At 35.9% G+C, this 15,966-nt stretch overlaps 2 protein-coding genes across 3 annotated transcripts; one reads left to right on the top strand and one right to left on the bottom strand.

Annotated features, from left to right (window-relative positions):
* Positions 1-8,070: 8,070 nt before the first annotated feature.
* nubpl (nucleotide binding protein-like) lies at positions 8,071-12,056 on the bottom strand. Of its 2 annotated transcripts, none has more exons than XM_037768680.1 (11): positions 11,877-12,056; positions 10,822-10,966; positions 10,606-10,640; positions 10,352-10,442; positions 10,200-10,239; positions 9,566-9,656; positions 9,385-9,478; positions 9,128-9,213; positions 8,902-9,022; positions 8,491-8,573; positions 8,071-8,372 (listed from the first exon to the last, which is right to left on the bottom strand). In XM_037768680.1, exons 1-11 carry the CDS (start codon positions 11,997-11,999, stop codon positions 8,310-8,312), a joined length of 972 nt encoding a protein of 323 aa, XP_037624608.1. In that variant the 5' UTR covers positions 12,000-12,056; the 3' UTR covers positions 8,071-8,309. The 2 variants fall into 2 exon arrangements, with proteins under 2 accessions (XP_037624608.1, XP_037624610.1); XM_037768682.1 differs by lacking the exon at positions 11,877-12,056 and adding an exon at positions 11,063-11,221.
* A 901-nt stretch (positions 12,057-12,957) lies between these two features.
* On the top strand, positions 12,958-15,357 carry LOC119486154 (D-aminoacyl-tRNA deacylase 2-like). Its single transcript, XM_037766043.1, has 3 exons — positions 12,958-13,307; positions 14,038-14,107; positions 14,871-15,357. Exons 1-3 carry the CDS (start codon positions 13,197-13,199, stop codon positions 15,182-15,184), a joined length of 495 nt encoding a protein of 164 aa, XP_037621971.1. The 5' UTR covers positions 12,958-13,196; the 3' UTR covers positions 15,185-15,357.
* The last annotated feature ends 609 nt before the right edge of the window (positions 15,358-15,966 follow it).

Genomic DNA, 15,966 nt, shown 5'->3' with positions numbered 1-15,966 from the left:
CGCACACACATCACCTCAGGCCACACACACCAACATTTCTCCGCTGCGCCGCAGGCACACACACACACACACACACACACACACACCAAACATTTCTCCGCTCCCTTCCTGATTCACTCCGTAGTTAAAACACATCGCGACATATCCCTCTCCCCTAAACTGTTTATCAGTAGTGCAACCAAAGGTGCACACTTGATTGTTCTGCTGTTTCCTATACACATATATTTACACAAACATTATTCTCACTCACCAGTTGCTGAAACGCTGCGTGTCCATCCTGTCATGTCCCATTCATGGGATTGACGAGCAAACAGGGCCATAACAAATCCCCCCGTTATAAAGGGTGCCCTCGCACGTTTTTGAGATCATGTGATCAGTTTAAATATGTTTATTATTTGGAATTGTGATTATGTTGCAAATTAACTTGTTTTGGTTGGGGGGGAATGTTTAGACAGAGGTATATCATTTATATGTAAAATATGCCTAGGTTAAAGGGACTATAAATATCTTCTATGATGAAAAATAATGTTAATTGTTATTTTTCTGTGTAAGGAATACGCCCAGGGGAGGGGCTTTTGGTTTAAAAGGGGGTCATCTTGGCCAGCTGAGCTGAGTCTGATCTTGAAGTGTTGACAGAGAAGGTCACACTCAGGAAGGTAAAATATAGATTGTATTTTTGGATTGTTTTTGCCTATTCTGAAAGAAATCATGGAGTTATTGAGGAACTTGATTTTCAGTACTATTTGATGTTTTGTACATAGCTTATTTTCTATTTTTCACTTTTTGTAAATAGTAAGCAATGATTGCACTTTGGGAGGCCGGCATAATAAAAAGGGATTAATACAACGTTTTCCGACTATGCCAGTGTTTTACATGTTGCACGGAGTTTTGACATAGAACCCCGCGACAGTTACACTTTGGTTTCAGACGGGACATGAACAGCGGTCTCCTGGTGAATGTCTTCTGTTTGACCCATCCATCCACCCTGACCTCCTCCCTACATGTCGTTTGCCGCTCTTTATACTTCCCAATTCACAATTACGTGGATTACATACGAATTGATTTTGTGCTGATCATCACGAAAAGATGTGAAATTCCTGTCTATGTACACGAATCAATACATTAAATTTAGACTATTTCACGAACTGCTGAGCGACTGGGCTGGATATTCTTATACAGTCTTTGGTTTCATCACATGACGGCTGTCGTCGTCTTCCTCCAAACATTTCTTTTCTGGTATTATTTACGAATCCGAGTCTTCCCCTGCGATCCCAAATACAGAACTAGAATAAGAAGAAGAAGAAGAAGAAGAAGAAGAAGAAGAAGAGGGAGAGGGAGGGGAGGCGGTGTTTGTTTCTATGTTTGTAACGTCGTCTCTCCCACTCATCATCTTCTTCTTCTCTTCTCTAATTTGGGAATGCAGGATGTGGTTTTCATAACAATGAGGAGTTATATTGTTGGCTGAGGCACAAACACACACAGATGATACACAACACTGACTCAAAACAAGCATCTTTACATGCAACATGCGTGCACATGTGAACACACACTCACATTAATACACACATGCAACACACAAGAATATTCCACATTCACTCACACAGAAACCTGCTCATTACACTCAGACACTCGCACGTACCGGTGTGTATTTTATGTGTATTCCATATTATGCAAATGTACAACACTGACTGAACACACACACACACACACACACACACACACGAGGAGGAGGAGGAGGATGGAGAAAGAAGAAAAATGGAAATGAGGGAAGCTGCTGGATGGGTGACAGACGTGATTCAACTGCAGCTGAACTCCAGTTGTGATTCGTTGCACTTTGAGGATATTTTTATAATCACTATGATCGCGTGCACTGATTACATTCGTTTATCATCATTATCTCATCATTATTTTTGTCTTGAGGATGTGACGTGCATGAGGTAAACTTGGATTACAGTTTTGCTAAAACACAATTTCTGAAACTACATGTGGGTCCCTCTTTGTCAAAACTCTGCACACAAAATACTAAATATCTTGCATCTCTTGCAAAAGCAAACACTTCATTCAAAATTCTTCTAGTGTTTTTGCATCACCGCTACGCCCTACACCTTTGTGGGCTGCACGTCCCAGTTAGTTCAGGCTAGGACTGTCAGAGTTAACATGATAATAACGCGTTAACGCAAATTTGTTTTAACGCCACTAATTTATTTAACGCATTAATGCAATCAATCTCTCAGAGGTTGTAGTGGACTCAATTGTAAAGCTGGACTGAATATACTCTCAACCTGATGAATCCATCGGTACCAACCATGTCATACTAGCTGGTCATGAAGGAGGTTAAATAACGCTCCAAACTTACACTAAATTTTGGCAAAGGAAAACTGGCATGTCCATCTTCAAAGGGGTCCCTTGACCTCTGACCTCCAGATATGTGAATGTAAATGGTTTCCAACAGTACCCACGAGTCTCCCCTTAACAGACATGCCCACTTTATGATAATAAACATCTTGAATCTCGAATCTTGACTTGCTGACCGACGATTTATCCTAAAATTAACCATTCAAGGTCAACGCCTAACCTGCATACCTTTACCTGATCTGCTCCTTGTTACCTGTTCCTGGTCCTGGTCCTGGTCCTGGTCCTGGTAGATAAACAGCCTCACTATATTGTCAGCTTGTTATTCAGAACCTCAGACTGAGCTCACAAGATATCTGACTGTGCGACTGTGCGCAGCTTCTGGATGTTTGGAAATTAAGGATGCAAAACACATTCAGCATGATGATGTCGACCTATCAGTCAACAGATTAAATTTACCTCCCTCTCTCTCTCTCTCTCTCTCCCTGCAGAGAACTGACATCAAACTCATTTAACCTTGTAGCAGGAAATCACTTCTGGAAATGAACCAGATAGAAGAGGAGGAGGAGGAGGAGGAGGTGAAGCCTGAAACTTTACATCCTCATAGTAACAACCTCTCCTGGATATCTTATCTATCAGGTAATGTTACTATCCTTTAATATAATTACAAAATAAAAGCTCTAGATGTGTTTAATTATTTCAGTTTCCTCCGTGCCGTCACCGCTGAGAGCAGAAACATGAATAATATAACACACTGAAATATATTATTGATTCAGGTTATGTTAAGAAACTTCTTTTTAAACTTCTTACCTCACAAGAAACCAATTCATCAGAAACACTGAGATTACATTTACATTTTACATTACAGTGAGATTAACAATAAAATACATCAATAAAACAGAATACTTTTACTCGTATTAAAGGATCATTCTGAGTATTTTGTACGAAGTCTAATGCAACAGTTCTATAATAAATATATAAATCCTCTTTTGTTGAAACAGTTTAAAGAGATGTTGATTCAACTTTATGGTTATTTTGTAGGATGTAGATTGTGATGCTGTTTAATTGCATCATCTAATATTATGTCCAACCCATTTATATAAACAATGTGGACAAATATGCTGCTTTAATGCAAAATGTATGTATATATTTATTTTTGTAAATCAATTAACAACACAAAACAATGACAGATACCCATTTACATTCACTGATATATATATATATATATATACATATATATATATATATATATATGTATATATATATATATATATATATATATATATATGGGAGCAGTAGAGGTTGCATACTATAAAAATATTACAGGCATTTTGTTATTTCTTTATTTCTTTATATATATTGCACATATTGCATTGATTGAAGTCACACAAGAGTTTTTGCTAGTTTTTGCAATTTGCAGGTTACCTTCTAGACACGACCATAACAACACCTGAGGCAGACATTGTGACACTAAAGTAGCAACTAACATTTGTTCTCTTAATTAATTAATCTGCAGATTATTTTTCTTAATTGATGTCAGAAAATGTAAAAAAACAAAATCAAAAATCCAAGATAAGATAAGATATACTTTATTGTCCCACAGGGAAATTTGTCTTGGGGCTCCAGGCCGCTGCATCACACAACATACCAAAGTCATAATATACATACACACATAAAACATGGATCTTACATATACTCATGCATTAACGTGCTTAAATTCACATGTTGAGTGTGAGACGGTAGTTCTTAAAATAATAAAAGTAATAAAAGACAATAGTTTCTAATACTAAAACCAAGTAAAATCATACCAGATAATAAATAATCAATTTAGAATATATTGGTTCTCAATAAAATCACATCATATAATACTAGACGTACTTGTTGCTGTTTAATATTTTGACCACAAGACCCGAAGATATTCATTAATAATAAAACAGTTAATTAATAAAAAAATATTAATTAATTATAAAAGGATTAGAAAATACAAGCTCTACTTGCCATCACATGAAATTATTTTTATAATTTTATTTAAACCTGCAATAACTTGTGTTTTTGGCCACTTGGGTGCATCACTTTTTAAGTTGATATGTTGAACTTGTTAGCAAACAGTTGTTTATTTACACATCCAACGTTTTATCATTCATTAGGAGTCTTTGTGTTTGTGTCCACCTGATGAATATAAGTCCAATAATCTCTCTCTTTTAGCTCTGTTTTTGGTCTCCACCACCGGACTGATGAACAATGAGCAACTGAAACTCATTTTAGCCACTAGATTCAGCTGATAATCCTCTTGTAGGTTCATCACTACAGGCGAGTCCCTTCACATTGTCATTTGATACATTATTTTATTATAAAAATATTGATTATATCTGATCAAAATGCACCCAAACAAACTGTCCTCATACAATGGTTCATATGATATCTTGCGAAAATGTTATTTTTTGTGCATTTTTTCCATGACTGTCCAGCAGCATGAATGATCAGGGGGCCATTTGAAATACTTGGTTCAGGTTTAGGCAACAAAGCTACTTGGTTAGGTTTAGGAAAAGATGGTGGTTTGGTTTAAAATAACTCCAGAAGTGGCGTAACTTTAGTACGGAAGTTACAAATAAATCAACGTTGACTTCTGGTTTCACACCGGATATTAACAGCGGTCTCCTGGGTGAAAGTCCGGTGTTTTTTTGACCACCGATCCACCCCGACCTCTTCCCTACGCAGCGTTTGTCGCTCTTTAAACTCCCTGTTTCACAATTATGTGGATTAAATACGAACTGATTACGTGGAATACTTTGTATAGCTACGAAGAGAACTGTGAGCAGAGAGGATTGATCGCCTCTCTTGTTTTAATAAAGCAGACTGAAGACTGAATGTTGTCCTCCACATTATGTGATATGCATACTGTAATTCCCTGTGAAGCCCTCGTGCGTGGGCGTGCAATTTGAATCCCATTCAGGAAAAGTGAAAAGCTCCACCAGTGAAAATGAAAACCACTTTATGGAGAGGCTGTTACCGGAATGCAAATTCATCAAATGGGAGTCGCTGGAAAAAATGCAGGCAATAAATCAACATGCCTTTTTTTTTTTTTAAATATATATTTATAATGAAAATAAATCTTAAGGATTTAAAGTTTTTGAAAAGAAAATAGAGAAAAGTCTGCAGATGTGTGATATATACTTCTTGATGTGAATTTGGTGGAAAGTTTAGAGGAAAGTCTTCAGAAGAAACCAAAAGTTCAAACGGACTTCTGGGAAAATCTCTTATCTTTGTATTTGTGTGTGTGTGTGTGCGTGTGTGTGTGTGTGTGTGTGTGTGTGTGTGTGTGTGTGTGTGTGTGTGTGTGTGTTTCCAGTATACGGAGGGTTGATCAGCGCCTTCACACTGAGACACTTCACAGCTGCAGTCGGTCAACAGTTTCTGGCGAAGAGTGTGTGAAGAAAACTCCTGTTATGACCCAACGCCTCAAAGACTCCTCTCTCGTCATGTGACTCCGTCATGATCAGAACAAACAAAGAGGTTTACAGACTGGGGATGAATTTAAAAGAGAAAAAAACATGAATAAATGAGTGGAGAAAGATAATAAAGGCAGATTGTTTCATACAGGTCACGAGGATACATATGAAATAAATTACTAAAGTTACAAAGGTTGACATTTTTGGACATCTAGGGCAGAATAACTCTACAATAAGCTACTAAACACAGCCCTGGCTTATATTATTGCCTTGTAAACGTTGTTAAACAACAAGTTTATACATTTAAGAGACACAGAGCAACATGAATATTCATTCCAAATCATGTTTCTGTCCATCTGATGTCTGATATCCCCTCTTTTTTAGCTCTGGTTTTGGTCTCCACCAACTCCTAAAAGGGAAATATCTGTCTCTCTTTAGCTTTTAAACGCCCCCTGTAATATTTCTGAATTGTTTAACTAGTAGGGCTGTCACTACTGGTCAAAGATGAATAATTTATAATAAATAAATAAATAAATAAATAAATAAATAAATAGTAAATAAAGGCCAAACAAATTATTAGAAACATGAAACAATGACGGCTGAAATTTGATGAGCTCAGTGAAAAATAAATAAATCGTAAAATTTAAAGTAAAAAAAAAAGATAACCTGTCTACATATATAACTGTAAATAAAAAGTGAATAATAAAATGTAACTAAAACAAATTGTAAATATTATTAAAAAGAATAATAGTAATGATGTAATAGAATAATGTTATGTGCTAAATGAAGAAAACACAATATGCAAAACCTAAAATATTTTAAAATAATTTGTAGACTGATGGTGAATCTTCTCACAAATATGATAATGATATTATATATTTTTTATTATTATAAAAATTAAGCCTAAACATGCAAAATGATTGTTTTCTGTAAATCATAACACACTTTTGACACTTAAACCTGTGATTGAATGATTATATCTGAGTATATATGTACTCCTTTAAATATATTTGTCTTTTAATCTCATATGCTCTTCATATGTATTTGTATTATATCACTTATATATGTTTTGTTATTGTTTACCTGAATTTTTTTGTATATTATCCTTTTGTCAATAAAAACAAACATCAGCTGATGAAGACGTTCAGGTTCAGATGAAAGAAAATAAATTAAATATTTTATGATGTGATGACATTTTTTTATTCAATATGCAACCAGCTCCCTCTGCTGTTAGTCGGTGGAAGTGCATTAAAATCCTCCAACATTAAAGGGTCATCAGGTCATTTTCAGCTTTTCTTCTTTTACAAAAACAATTCCGTGTGTTTTCCAGAAAGATAAATCTCCGGTGATCTGATGTTTCCTCGTAGACTCTTCGTCCGTCAATCTGGAATAAAAAACATTCAGTTCGCTGCACGATGACAGATTTTATTTCCCAAATTACAACCTTATCTCCTGATCCAAACAAAGACGTAAACAGGAAGAGACATATCCTTCTTGCTTGGTTTGCATGACACGAACATCAGGCTTGTTTATGTTATTATTATACACAATAATACATTTAGATTTTGTCTTTGAACCATCTGAGAAACCAATAAAACATCCAGAATTAATGTAAATTCATATTTTAATGGTTTGAGAAAATATACATTTGTCAATTACAAATTACATACATGACATGGTGATAGTTTTGTTTTCTTAGAAGAACAAGAAAATGTCATTTATTGATAAATAAGCATGTAAATTATGATACAGGGAATTAGATATTGACAAAAATATTAAAGCAGCAGCAAAAGACAGATTTTTTTATATAAATCTGCAGATGTTTTACAGCTTGAATCCAATTTTTGTTCAGATTTTGCAGGAAAATCTTATCTCCGATCCAAACCGAGGAGTCAGATCCAACAGCGTTTCTCAAACCCATATATAACATTATCGTCATCTTAGCTGTTTTATTATTTATTTTCTTTCATTATTACTTAGCATTTAGCATTTTGAGGCATGAGACTGTTTTTATATTTATTCATTTATTGTTGACATTATAAAACTGAATTTTTAAAGGCATTAGACTGTTTTTATATTTTTTTATTTGTTGTCATTATTAGACTGCATTTTTATTTATTTACTTTTTTTTAAATTATATTATTTTCTGTTTTATTTGTTTTGCATCTTAATGCTTGTTATGCTTATGTAAAGCACTTTGAATCGCCTTTGTTTGCTGTATAAATAAACTAGCCTTGCACTGGAACTCTGGGTAATGAAGTTTAAATACAGGAAACAGAAAACTCAGATTTATTAAATATCATCACACAGCTAAAAGAATCACATTTATTCAGTAACACTGCAGTACTAATACACACAGTACACAGTAGTGCTTTGGATTGAACTTATTGTGCGTCACAACAGCAAAGAAGAAGTTTGTGCGTTTCAGTTTGTGTGTCACATGTACGCTGTTTGTTTTGTGTGTACGTGTCATGGAGTGTCTTCGTGTTCGCTCCCAGTTTACATCGATCAAGTGTTCACTTCCTCGAGTCTCTGGACCACGGCCGCCGCCACCTTCCTGTACGCCTCCGCCTAGAGAGTAAACACAAACACAGTAAAGCACTAAACACATAAAAATACATCTAAAATACACCTCAAATACACTACAACAGAAGTAGTAGAATAGAAAAGAATAGAATAGAATAGAAACCTCTGGGCTGTCAGGAGAAGAGACGACCACTGGTCTTCCTCTGTCTGACATCTCTCTGATGTTGAGATGAAGAGGAACGTCACCTGGAGATAGAATAAGACATTAAAAGGTGAAATCAGTTTGTTCTGTAGAGTGAAACAGGAAATGAAAGCTGCTAAAGAGCATTAAAACAGCATCAAACAGCTATTGTGTATGTAAAGATATAGAGGAGGCCTATTCAACAAAAAAGTGCTGTTGCAGTGAACTTATTATTTTGTTATTTTCATTCTTTAAAGTCACCAGAATGTAGGAAACAAAGACTCTGAAACTCAACCAGTTCTGTGACTTCCACACAGCTGATGCAACAGCCTGCTGTCTTTCCTCCTAAATGATCAGCTGATGCCCTCGCTGGTCCTCCTAACGTTAACGTACCTAATAACCTGACTCCCAGAGTGTCGGCGAGCTGCCGGGCCCCGTCGGAGCCGAAGATGTGAGTCTGGTGGTTACAGTTGGGACACTGGAAGACGCTCATGTTCTGCACCAAACCGAGAACCTGCAGGAACATCACAGGAACACAACATGATGATTACCCTCCTGTAGCTTCAGCCCTCATATCTGTAGAGAAATAACACACACACATTATTATTATTATTATTACCGGCACGTTAACTTTCTTGAACATCTCGGCTCCTCTGCGAGCATCCAGCAGGGCGATGTCCTGCGGCGTCGACACGATGACAGCACCTGCACAACAAAACACAACTTCACGTTACACTGAGCAGCTTTCACTTCCTCTGTTGTTGCTGTAAACATCCAGAATAAATCTAAATTCAGATTTAGACTTTGATGACTTTATAATCTAATATTTAATGAGTGCCGTCACCAGTATACTGCAGCAGTGTGTGTGTGACTGACCTGCTACTGGGATGTTCTGGGAGATTGACAGCTGAACGTCTCCCGTCCCAGGAGGCATGTCCACCACCAGATAGTCCAAAGACCCCCAGTCCACCTACAAACACACACACACACCTTAGTTTATTAGGATTCCTTCCCGTTTCGTTGTCCGACCTCAGCTGGATATTTATAACGTTCTCACCTGTCTGAGCAGTTTCTCTAGCGCTGACATCACCATCAGCCCCCTCCACACGATCGGAGCCGCTTCGTCCACTAGGAACCCCATCGACATGCTGAGAGACGTTAAAAAGAGGAGGCAGGGCAGGTCAAACTGAGGGTTTTTTTGTTTCTTTGGGACTTTTCAATTTCATTTTATTTCAGTTTTAGTTAGTTTTCAGAGTGTTTGTTAGTTTTAGGTTTTCAGAAAAGGTTTAGTTTTAGTTTTTTATATTTAGTAGGGCTATCAATCGATTAAAATATTTAATCGGGATTTATTGCACATTATTTATTTGTTCAAAATGTACCTTAAAGGGAGATTTGTCAAGTATTTAATACTCTTATCAACATGGGAGTGGACAAATATGCTGCTTTATTCAAATGTATGTATATATTTATTATAGTAAATCAATTACCAATACTTTTATTTTTATTTATATTAGTTTTTTAACCAGGAAATATACTTTTAGTTTAGTTTTTCTTAAAGGATATATTTTTTTATTTATTTTCAGATTACTAAAAATATTTTTCACTGCTTATTTTTGTTTTAGTTTAATATAATAACCCTGGTGAAAGCTAAAGGGGAAGGATAGCATAATGTTTTGACTGGAAAGACTCACCAAGGAACCCCGTAGTTGGTGAGAGGGATCATCAGATTGTCTGGAAGAAACATGAAAACAGTTACAGAAACCACTCTACTGTACCACTACATTAAAAACCAATGATAAGGTGACGTTCTTTATAAAAGAGAAAGATGAACAATGAGGCGTACTGTCACTGAGCTCCGGGTTTCCCTTCAGGTTCATCAGTTTGGGAATCGACGGGCCGTGAATGTCAGCGTCCAACAGACCAACTGACAAAGACTGAAGAAAGAGAGAAGAGAAGACTCTGTAACTATCTCCTACACTGTGTACCACCACCGCACGATATACTCTGATCATTTCAGTTCAACTCTGTGAGTCCTGAAAGGCCAAAACTGACCCAAATTATTGGCTAAAAAGTGATATGAGAGAGGAGACTCCTTACTGGATCGTTGGCCAATATTCCGAGAGCTAAATTCACTGCAGAGACAGAAAAACAGGCTGGTTGGAAAGTATTTCAATTATTTTTCAATTCAAAGCATCTGTTTTTGTCTGTTTTCTGCAGATTATTGAGCATCAAATATGTGACATCAGTCAGTCCAAAACATCCATTACAGACTCCTAAAGCTTTGGATGTATTTGCTCTAGTGAATAAAGGTACCTGCGGTGGTGGACTTGCCCACGCCACCTTTCCCTGAAGCCACAACGACGACCTGTTTGACCCCCGTGATGGGCTTCTGTCTGGGAAGACCTTTCGCCATCTGCTGCTTCTGCCTCTCCTGTAACGCCTTAGGGTCCACCGACCTCTGTGAGAAATAGTAACACAACAGTCAGGTACGCCATGAAAACAACCTGAGGATTAAGAAGCTGTGACTTCAGAGTTGCTGGTTTCCATTCCAGACCTGGTTGGAAAAAAAATCTTTTATCATCTGTGACGGCCTCTCTGTGTTTGGATCTTGTACTGTGTTTGCTTTCTCTCATCAGGGCTGCAGACCTGATGAGGCTAATCAGCAACATGGGACACACCTGGGCCAGGTGTACTCCCTGCATATAAGTCAAAGCATGCAGCAGTCTTGGGCTGGCAGACGTCCTTGCACATTTTACCTTTGTTACATGGTTTTGGTTCTTTGTTTTACAGCACAACATCCATGCAGCACATTTTCACACATCCACTCCCTACATTACTGACTCTACAGATTCCTCCCAGACATTCTTTTGACTTTTTACATAGTTTTGGTTAACAAATCACTTTATTTATTCAGTATACCCGTGTGTCTCCCGTTTTTGTCACAGCTCCTGAGCCGGGCTGTGACATCTCTAGTATAAAAAGTAGGCTCTCTATAGGTTTTAGAAAGACAAAGTTAAGACTTACTGTAACATCACTGAAAGTACACTATGAAGAAACAAGTGATCGAAAACTTAAAGTGTCAAAATGTTCCCATAAAAAACTCTTTGGTTTATTCTCTTTATGATATATAACCTCAACATGTTATTTTTTGATTTTAATAAAATAAATGCTGCTGAATTTACCAGCAGTCCCAAACATTTCAGAAAACATCCAAACATACATGGTACAGGCACTGTGTTTTTGCTTCTGAGAAAGGCAACGCTAAATTGACAGAATTTAACCTGGAGTTTGGTGAGAAATTGAAAACAGTGTTTGGGCATGAAGTTGTTAGCTGTAGCTCCCAGTAGCAGACTGATCTCTAATCTCACCTGGCAGCGGGTGAACTGAACACAACACGCAGGTCCAGGTGTTATTGGTGTTATTGAGAGTTTAATAAAGGATGTCCTCAGTAGATGAGTCAGTCTGCTGGAGGAGAGCTGAGCCATGTTCATGTTCAGATGTTCAGATGTTTACATGCTCCTCTGCTAGCTGGCAGCTTGGTGCGCCTCAAGCCTGCGCAAAAAAAAACGCATGCGTGTGTTTTGTTTTTGTATTTTTATTTCCTTCTCTAAATATATTTTTTTATTTCTTTAAACTTGAATAATGTTGTGTTTTCTGTATAGTTACTAATGAATGCATTATTAATCAATTAATCCGTTTGGGAATAGACAATAGAATACAATAATCAATCCAATTTCACAATTACCTCGATCTTAATTAGAAAATCACACTGGTAAGGTATTTGTACCTGTATTTCCATTTTACTTTATACTTTTACCCCACTACATCTCAGAGGCAAATATTTTACATCAAAATATCATTTATTTAAATTTTTTCTTGAATATTTATATTTTAAAATACATAAATATTTAACATAAATTTATTTTTGCTTTGATAATCCCTGATTTGATCCTTTTCTTTTATTGTTCTTTACAAATATAATCTCATATCTTGTGTTTATTTCTTTACTATATATTTTTTTTATTTCTATTTTGTTTTATTACATTTATTTGTCAGGGACCATGTACAAAAAATATTTATGTATCTAATTTAATTGTCGTTTTTTTCGTTCTGTAATTTTAAATAGTTTAAAAAATAAATAAATAATAATAATAATAAAAAGAAAGAAAATGAAATGCTGCAAAAAAATAACGATAGAATAGAATAATTAATCCAATTTCACAATTATCTGGATCTTAATTAGAAAATAGCACTGGTAAGATATTTTTTTTACATTTATTTGTCAGGGACCATGTACAAAAAATATAAAATGTATTTATCTAATTTAATTGTTGTTGTTTTTTCGTTCTGTAATTTTAAATAGTTAAAAAATAAATAAATAAATAATAATAATAGAAAGAAAGAAAGAAAATGAAATGCTGCAAAAATGATGCGCAGCTTTGAGCACCTTTGGGTGACTTTAGTTGACGTTATTACGGAAGTGTGTTGCATGAGTTTACTTGTGATTTCATGTTGATTTCTTTTTGCATTCATTGAACATTTCTGTCAGTTTATAAATCAGTATTGTTCTGTTGTTTGCTGTTAAACTCTTCAGATTGGACCAGTTCATTCTGCAGCCTCGTTTATAAAGAGAACAGAGTTTAAACCAGTTTAAATCAGTATAATAATTATAATAACTTGTGAGTATAATGACAGATAAAGTTGGTGCTCCTGCAGCCCGGGTGGTGCTGCAGCAGTGTCTGCAGGCCAGACTGCAGGTGAGACCAGCAGAGGACCAATCAGAGGCCCAGTTCGTCCAGGTGAGATCATCACATGTAACACATTCAAACAAGGACAGATCAATTAAATATTATATTATATATTATAATATAATATTATTAATATATTAATTAAAATATAATAAAATTAGACAATAAAAGGTCAGTAGATGCTAAAATATATAAGTGAAATTAAAAAAAGAGACAATTAAGAATAATAAAAATGAGAGAATTAGTAAAAAATAAATAAACAGAATAATAAACAGAATGACAATATATTATATACAATGTTTTATATATATATATATATATATATATATATATATATATATATATATATATATTGGTAGTCTAATTGTTGCAGTTAATAAGGAGCAAGCAAACTACAACATTAATATTTTAAAACAAAAAGAATGACAATATACACTATATATAATATTTTATATATATTGTAGATATATATTAATATTAGTAATATTCGTAGGCTTATAGTTGCAGTTAAAATTAAATAGCAAGCAAGGAAATAATTTATTTATACAAGTTATTAAGTGCTTTACAGGAAGAGGAAATAAGAAGGAAATAAAAGAAAGTATATATAAAAAAGAGAGACTTTAGTTAAACAGGCAGGAGAATAAATAAAAGTGCAAACCACAAAATAAAAACTTATGAAATCAAGAGAAAGCCTCACTGCACCAGTGTTTCCTTAAAGCCCAAGATGACGTCCTTAAATGTCTTGTTTTGTCACATCATTAATGACACTTTGTGTTTTCAGATCGACAGAGGAATGGTGATTTATATCTGTTTCTTTAAAGGAGCCACAGACGACATCCTGCCCAAGATGGGTCAGTGACCTTTTTCTTTTGACCTCCATAATACATAAACATAAAGTCTCCACATCTGACTCAGCGCTTTACATTAACGCACATTTTCCTTGGTCAGTATTTTGCACATTATATTAAATGCAATTAAGTGCAAATACTGTACAGCTCTTTTCATTTTAAAACATATTTTACACATATTTTGATATCTTTTTCATATTTTTATTGTACTTTTTTTCTATTTATTATTCTTGACCTTTGTAGTACTTGTTTTTTCTTTTCTCGCTGTATGTAATTATGCACAAAAACACTAAAGCAAGTACAGCCCAAAATTTTTAATTGGGTATCGGCGAGTACGCCAGTCTATGCACCGATCCGAGCCGATAATTTATTAATTAACCCATTAAAAAACAACTTGTTTAACCGTAAATCAATTCCTCTTCGCCGCTCCAAACCAGTAGCCTTCACTGTGCTGTCGCCCTGGATGTATCATGGTTGCCACGGCAACTACTGTTTTAGAGCAGCGAAGAAGAACTGATGCAGGTAGTTTGTCACAGCTGTCAATAATAATAATAACGCTAGTATCAGATCAACACTCAGTATCAGCCGATACCACAAGATCGGGAAGGAAAAAATGATATCAGATCATCTCTAAATGCAAATTCCTTCTTATGTGAAAACTTGACAATAAACCTGATTTAGATTTAACCCCGTCCTGCTGTGCACTTCCTGTAAATCCCACTATGAGGTGTGAATATTGTGTCCTCCCTCTCTCTACCCCGTCCAGTGTCCACGCTGTTGAACCTGCGGCTGTGTGAGTCCGACTCGGGGAAGATGGCGTCGGTGCTGGAGCTCCCCGGCAGCGTGCTGATCGTCCCTCAGGCCACGCTGGGCGGGAAGGCCAAAGGCAGGGCCATGCAGTACCACAACAACATCAGCAAAGAGGACGGGCTGCGGCTCTACGGGGCCTTCGTCTCTCTGTGCGAGAAGGAGCTGACGGCTGCTTCGGCTGATGTGACGGTGAAACACGGGACGTATGGAAACAGACAGGTGCTGAAGCTCGACACCAACGGACCTTACACACATCTGATGGACTTCTGAGGAATGAAGCTTTGCTAGTGACGTCACGGAGGTCAAAACTGTCTCTCAAAGGACCAGTGGGTGGCATTTCGGGGGATCTATTAGCAGAAATGGAATATAATATTCATAACTGTGTTTTCATTAAAGAACATATATTACCAAGAAGTGAAAGTCAATTGTTTGTTCCATTGCAACATCAGCGCCCAGCAGCAGCAGAGCTACGCTTCCGCCATTTTGGACTGAAAGCGACTACCGGACGCCAGTAAAACATCCGCCTGCTAACTGTCGTACAAAAGTAAAAAAAACATTATTTCTATTCTATTGTCATATTCTACTGAAAGGGCCTGTGTTGAACAATAAAATATTGGAAATACCACTCATATATATATATTTTATTTTTTTTATTGTGTTATAAAGTGATTACAAAAACAAGTGAAGACATGTGCACGGACATATATAAAGAAGACCAAAATATATTATACAGAGAAGACAAATAAAGTACAAAAACAAAACAAAACAAAACAAAAACAACACAAGGGGATAAAAGCAGGTTGAAGAATGTGTGTGTGTGTGTGTGTGTGTGTGTGTGTCTGATGTGGATAATGGGTGTGTGTTTGGCATTGAATGAGGTTAGATTGTCATATATGACATATATCTACTCTTAAACACATATACTGCACACATGCTCACATATCTACACACACACATAAAGATATCCTTCCTTTATGTGTAGAGCATAGGGGGAACAAAAACAAAACAAAAAGAAAATAAGTGAGTAAAATATATATATAATACATTATATA

This window comes from Sebastes umbrosus, chromosome 4 (assembly GCF_015220745.1).
Source record: "Sebastes umbrosus isolate fSebUmb1 chromosome 4, fSebUmb1.pri, whole genome shotgun sequence".
Lineage (NCBI taxonomy): Eukaryota > Metazoa > Chordata > Actinopteri > Perciformes > Sebastidae > Sebastes > Sebastes umbrosus.
Note: the sequence above shows the minus strand (reverse complement) of the source record. Positions and strands in the feature narration are given on the sequence as shown.

Bases quoted from the DNA above. Each gene is read 5' to 3' on its own strand.
- nubpl (XM_037768680.1), bottom strand. From the start codon at position 11,999: ATGAACATGGCTCAGCTCTCCTCCAGCAGACTGACTCATCTACTGAGG. The intron at 9,214-9,384 runs GTCAGTCACACA...TTTGTTGTGCAG, and splicing joins CCAGAACATCCCAGTAGCAG to GTGCTGTCATCGTGTCGACG. The intron at 8,574-8,901 runs GTACGTTAACGT...TTCTATCTCCAG, and splicing joins TCTGGGAGTCAGGTTATTAG to GTGACGTTCCTCTTCATCTC.
- LOC119486154 (XM_037766043.1), top strand. From the start codon at position 13,197: ATGACAGATAAAGTTGGTGCTCCTGCAGCCCGGGTGGTGCTGCAGCAG. The intron at 13,308-14,037 runs GTGAGATCATCA...TTGTGTTTTCAG, and splicing joins CAGAGGCCCAGTTCGTCCAG to ATCGACAGAGGAATGGTGAT. The intron at 14,108-14,870 runs GTCAGTGACCTT...TACCCCGTCCAG, and splicing joins CGACATCCTGCCCAAGATGG to TGTCCACGCTGTTGAACCTG.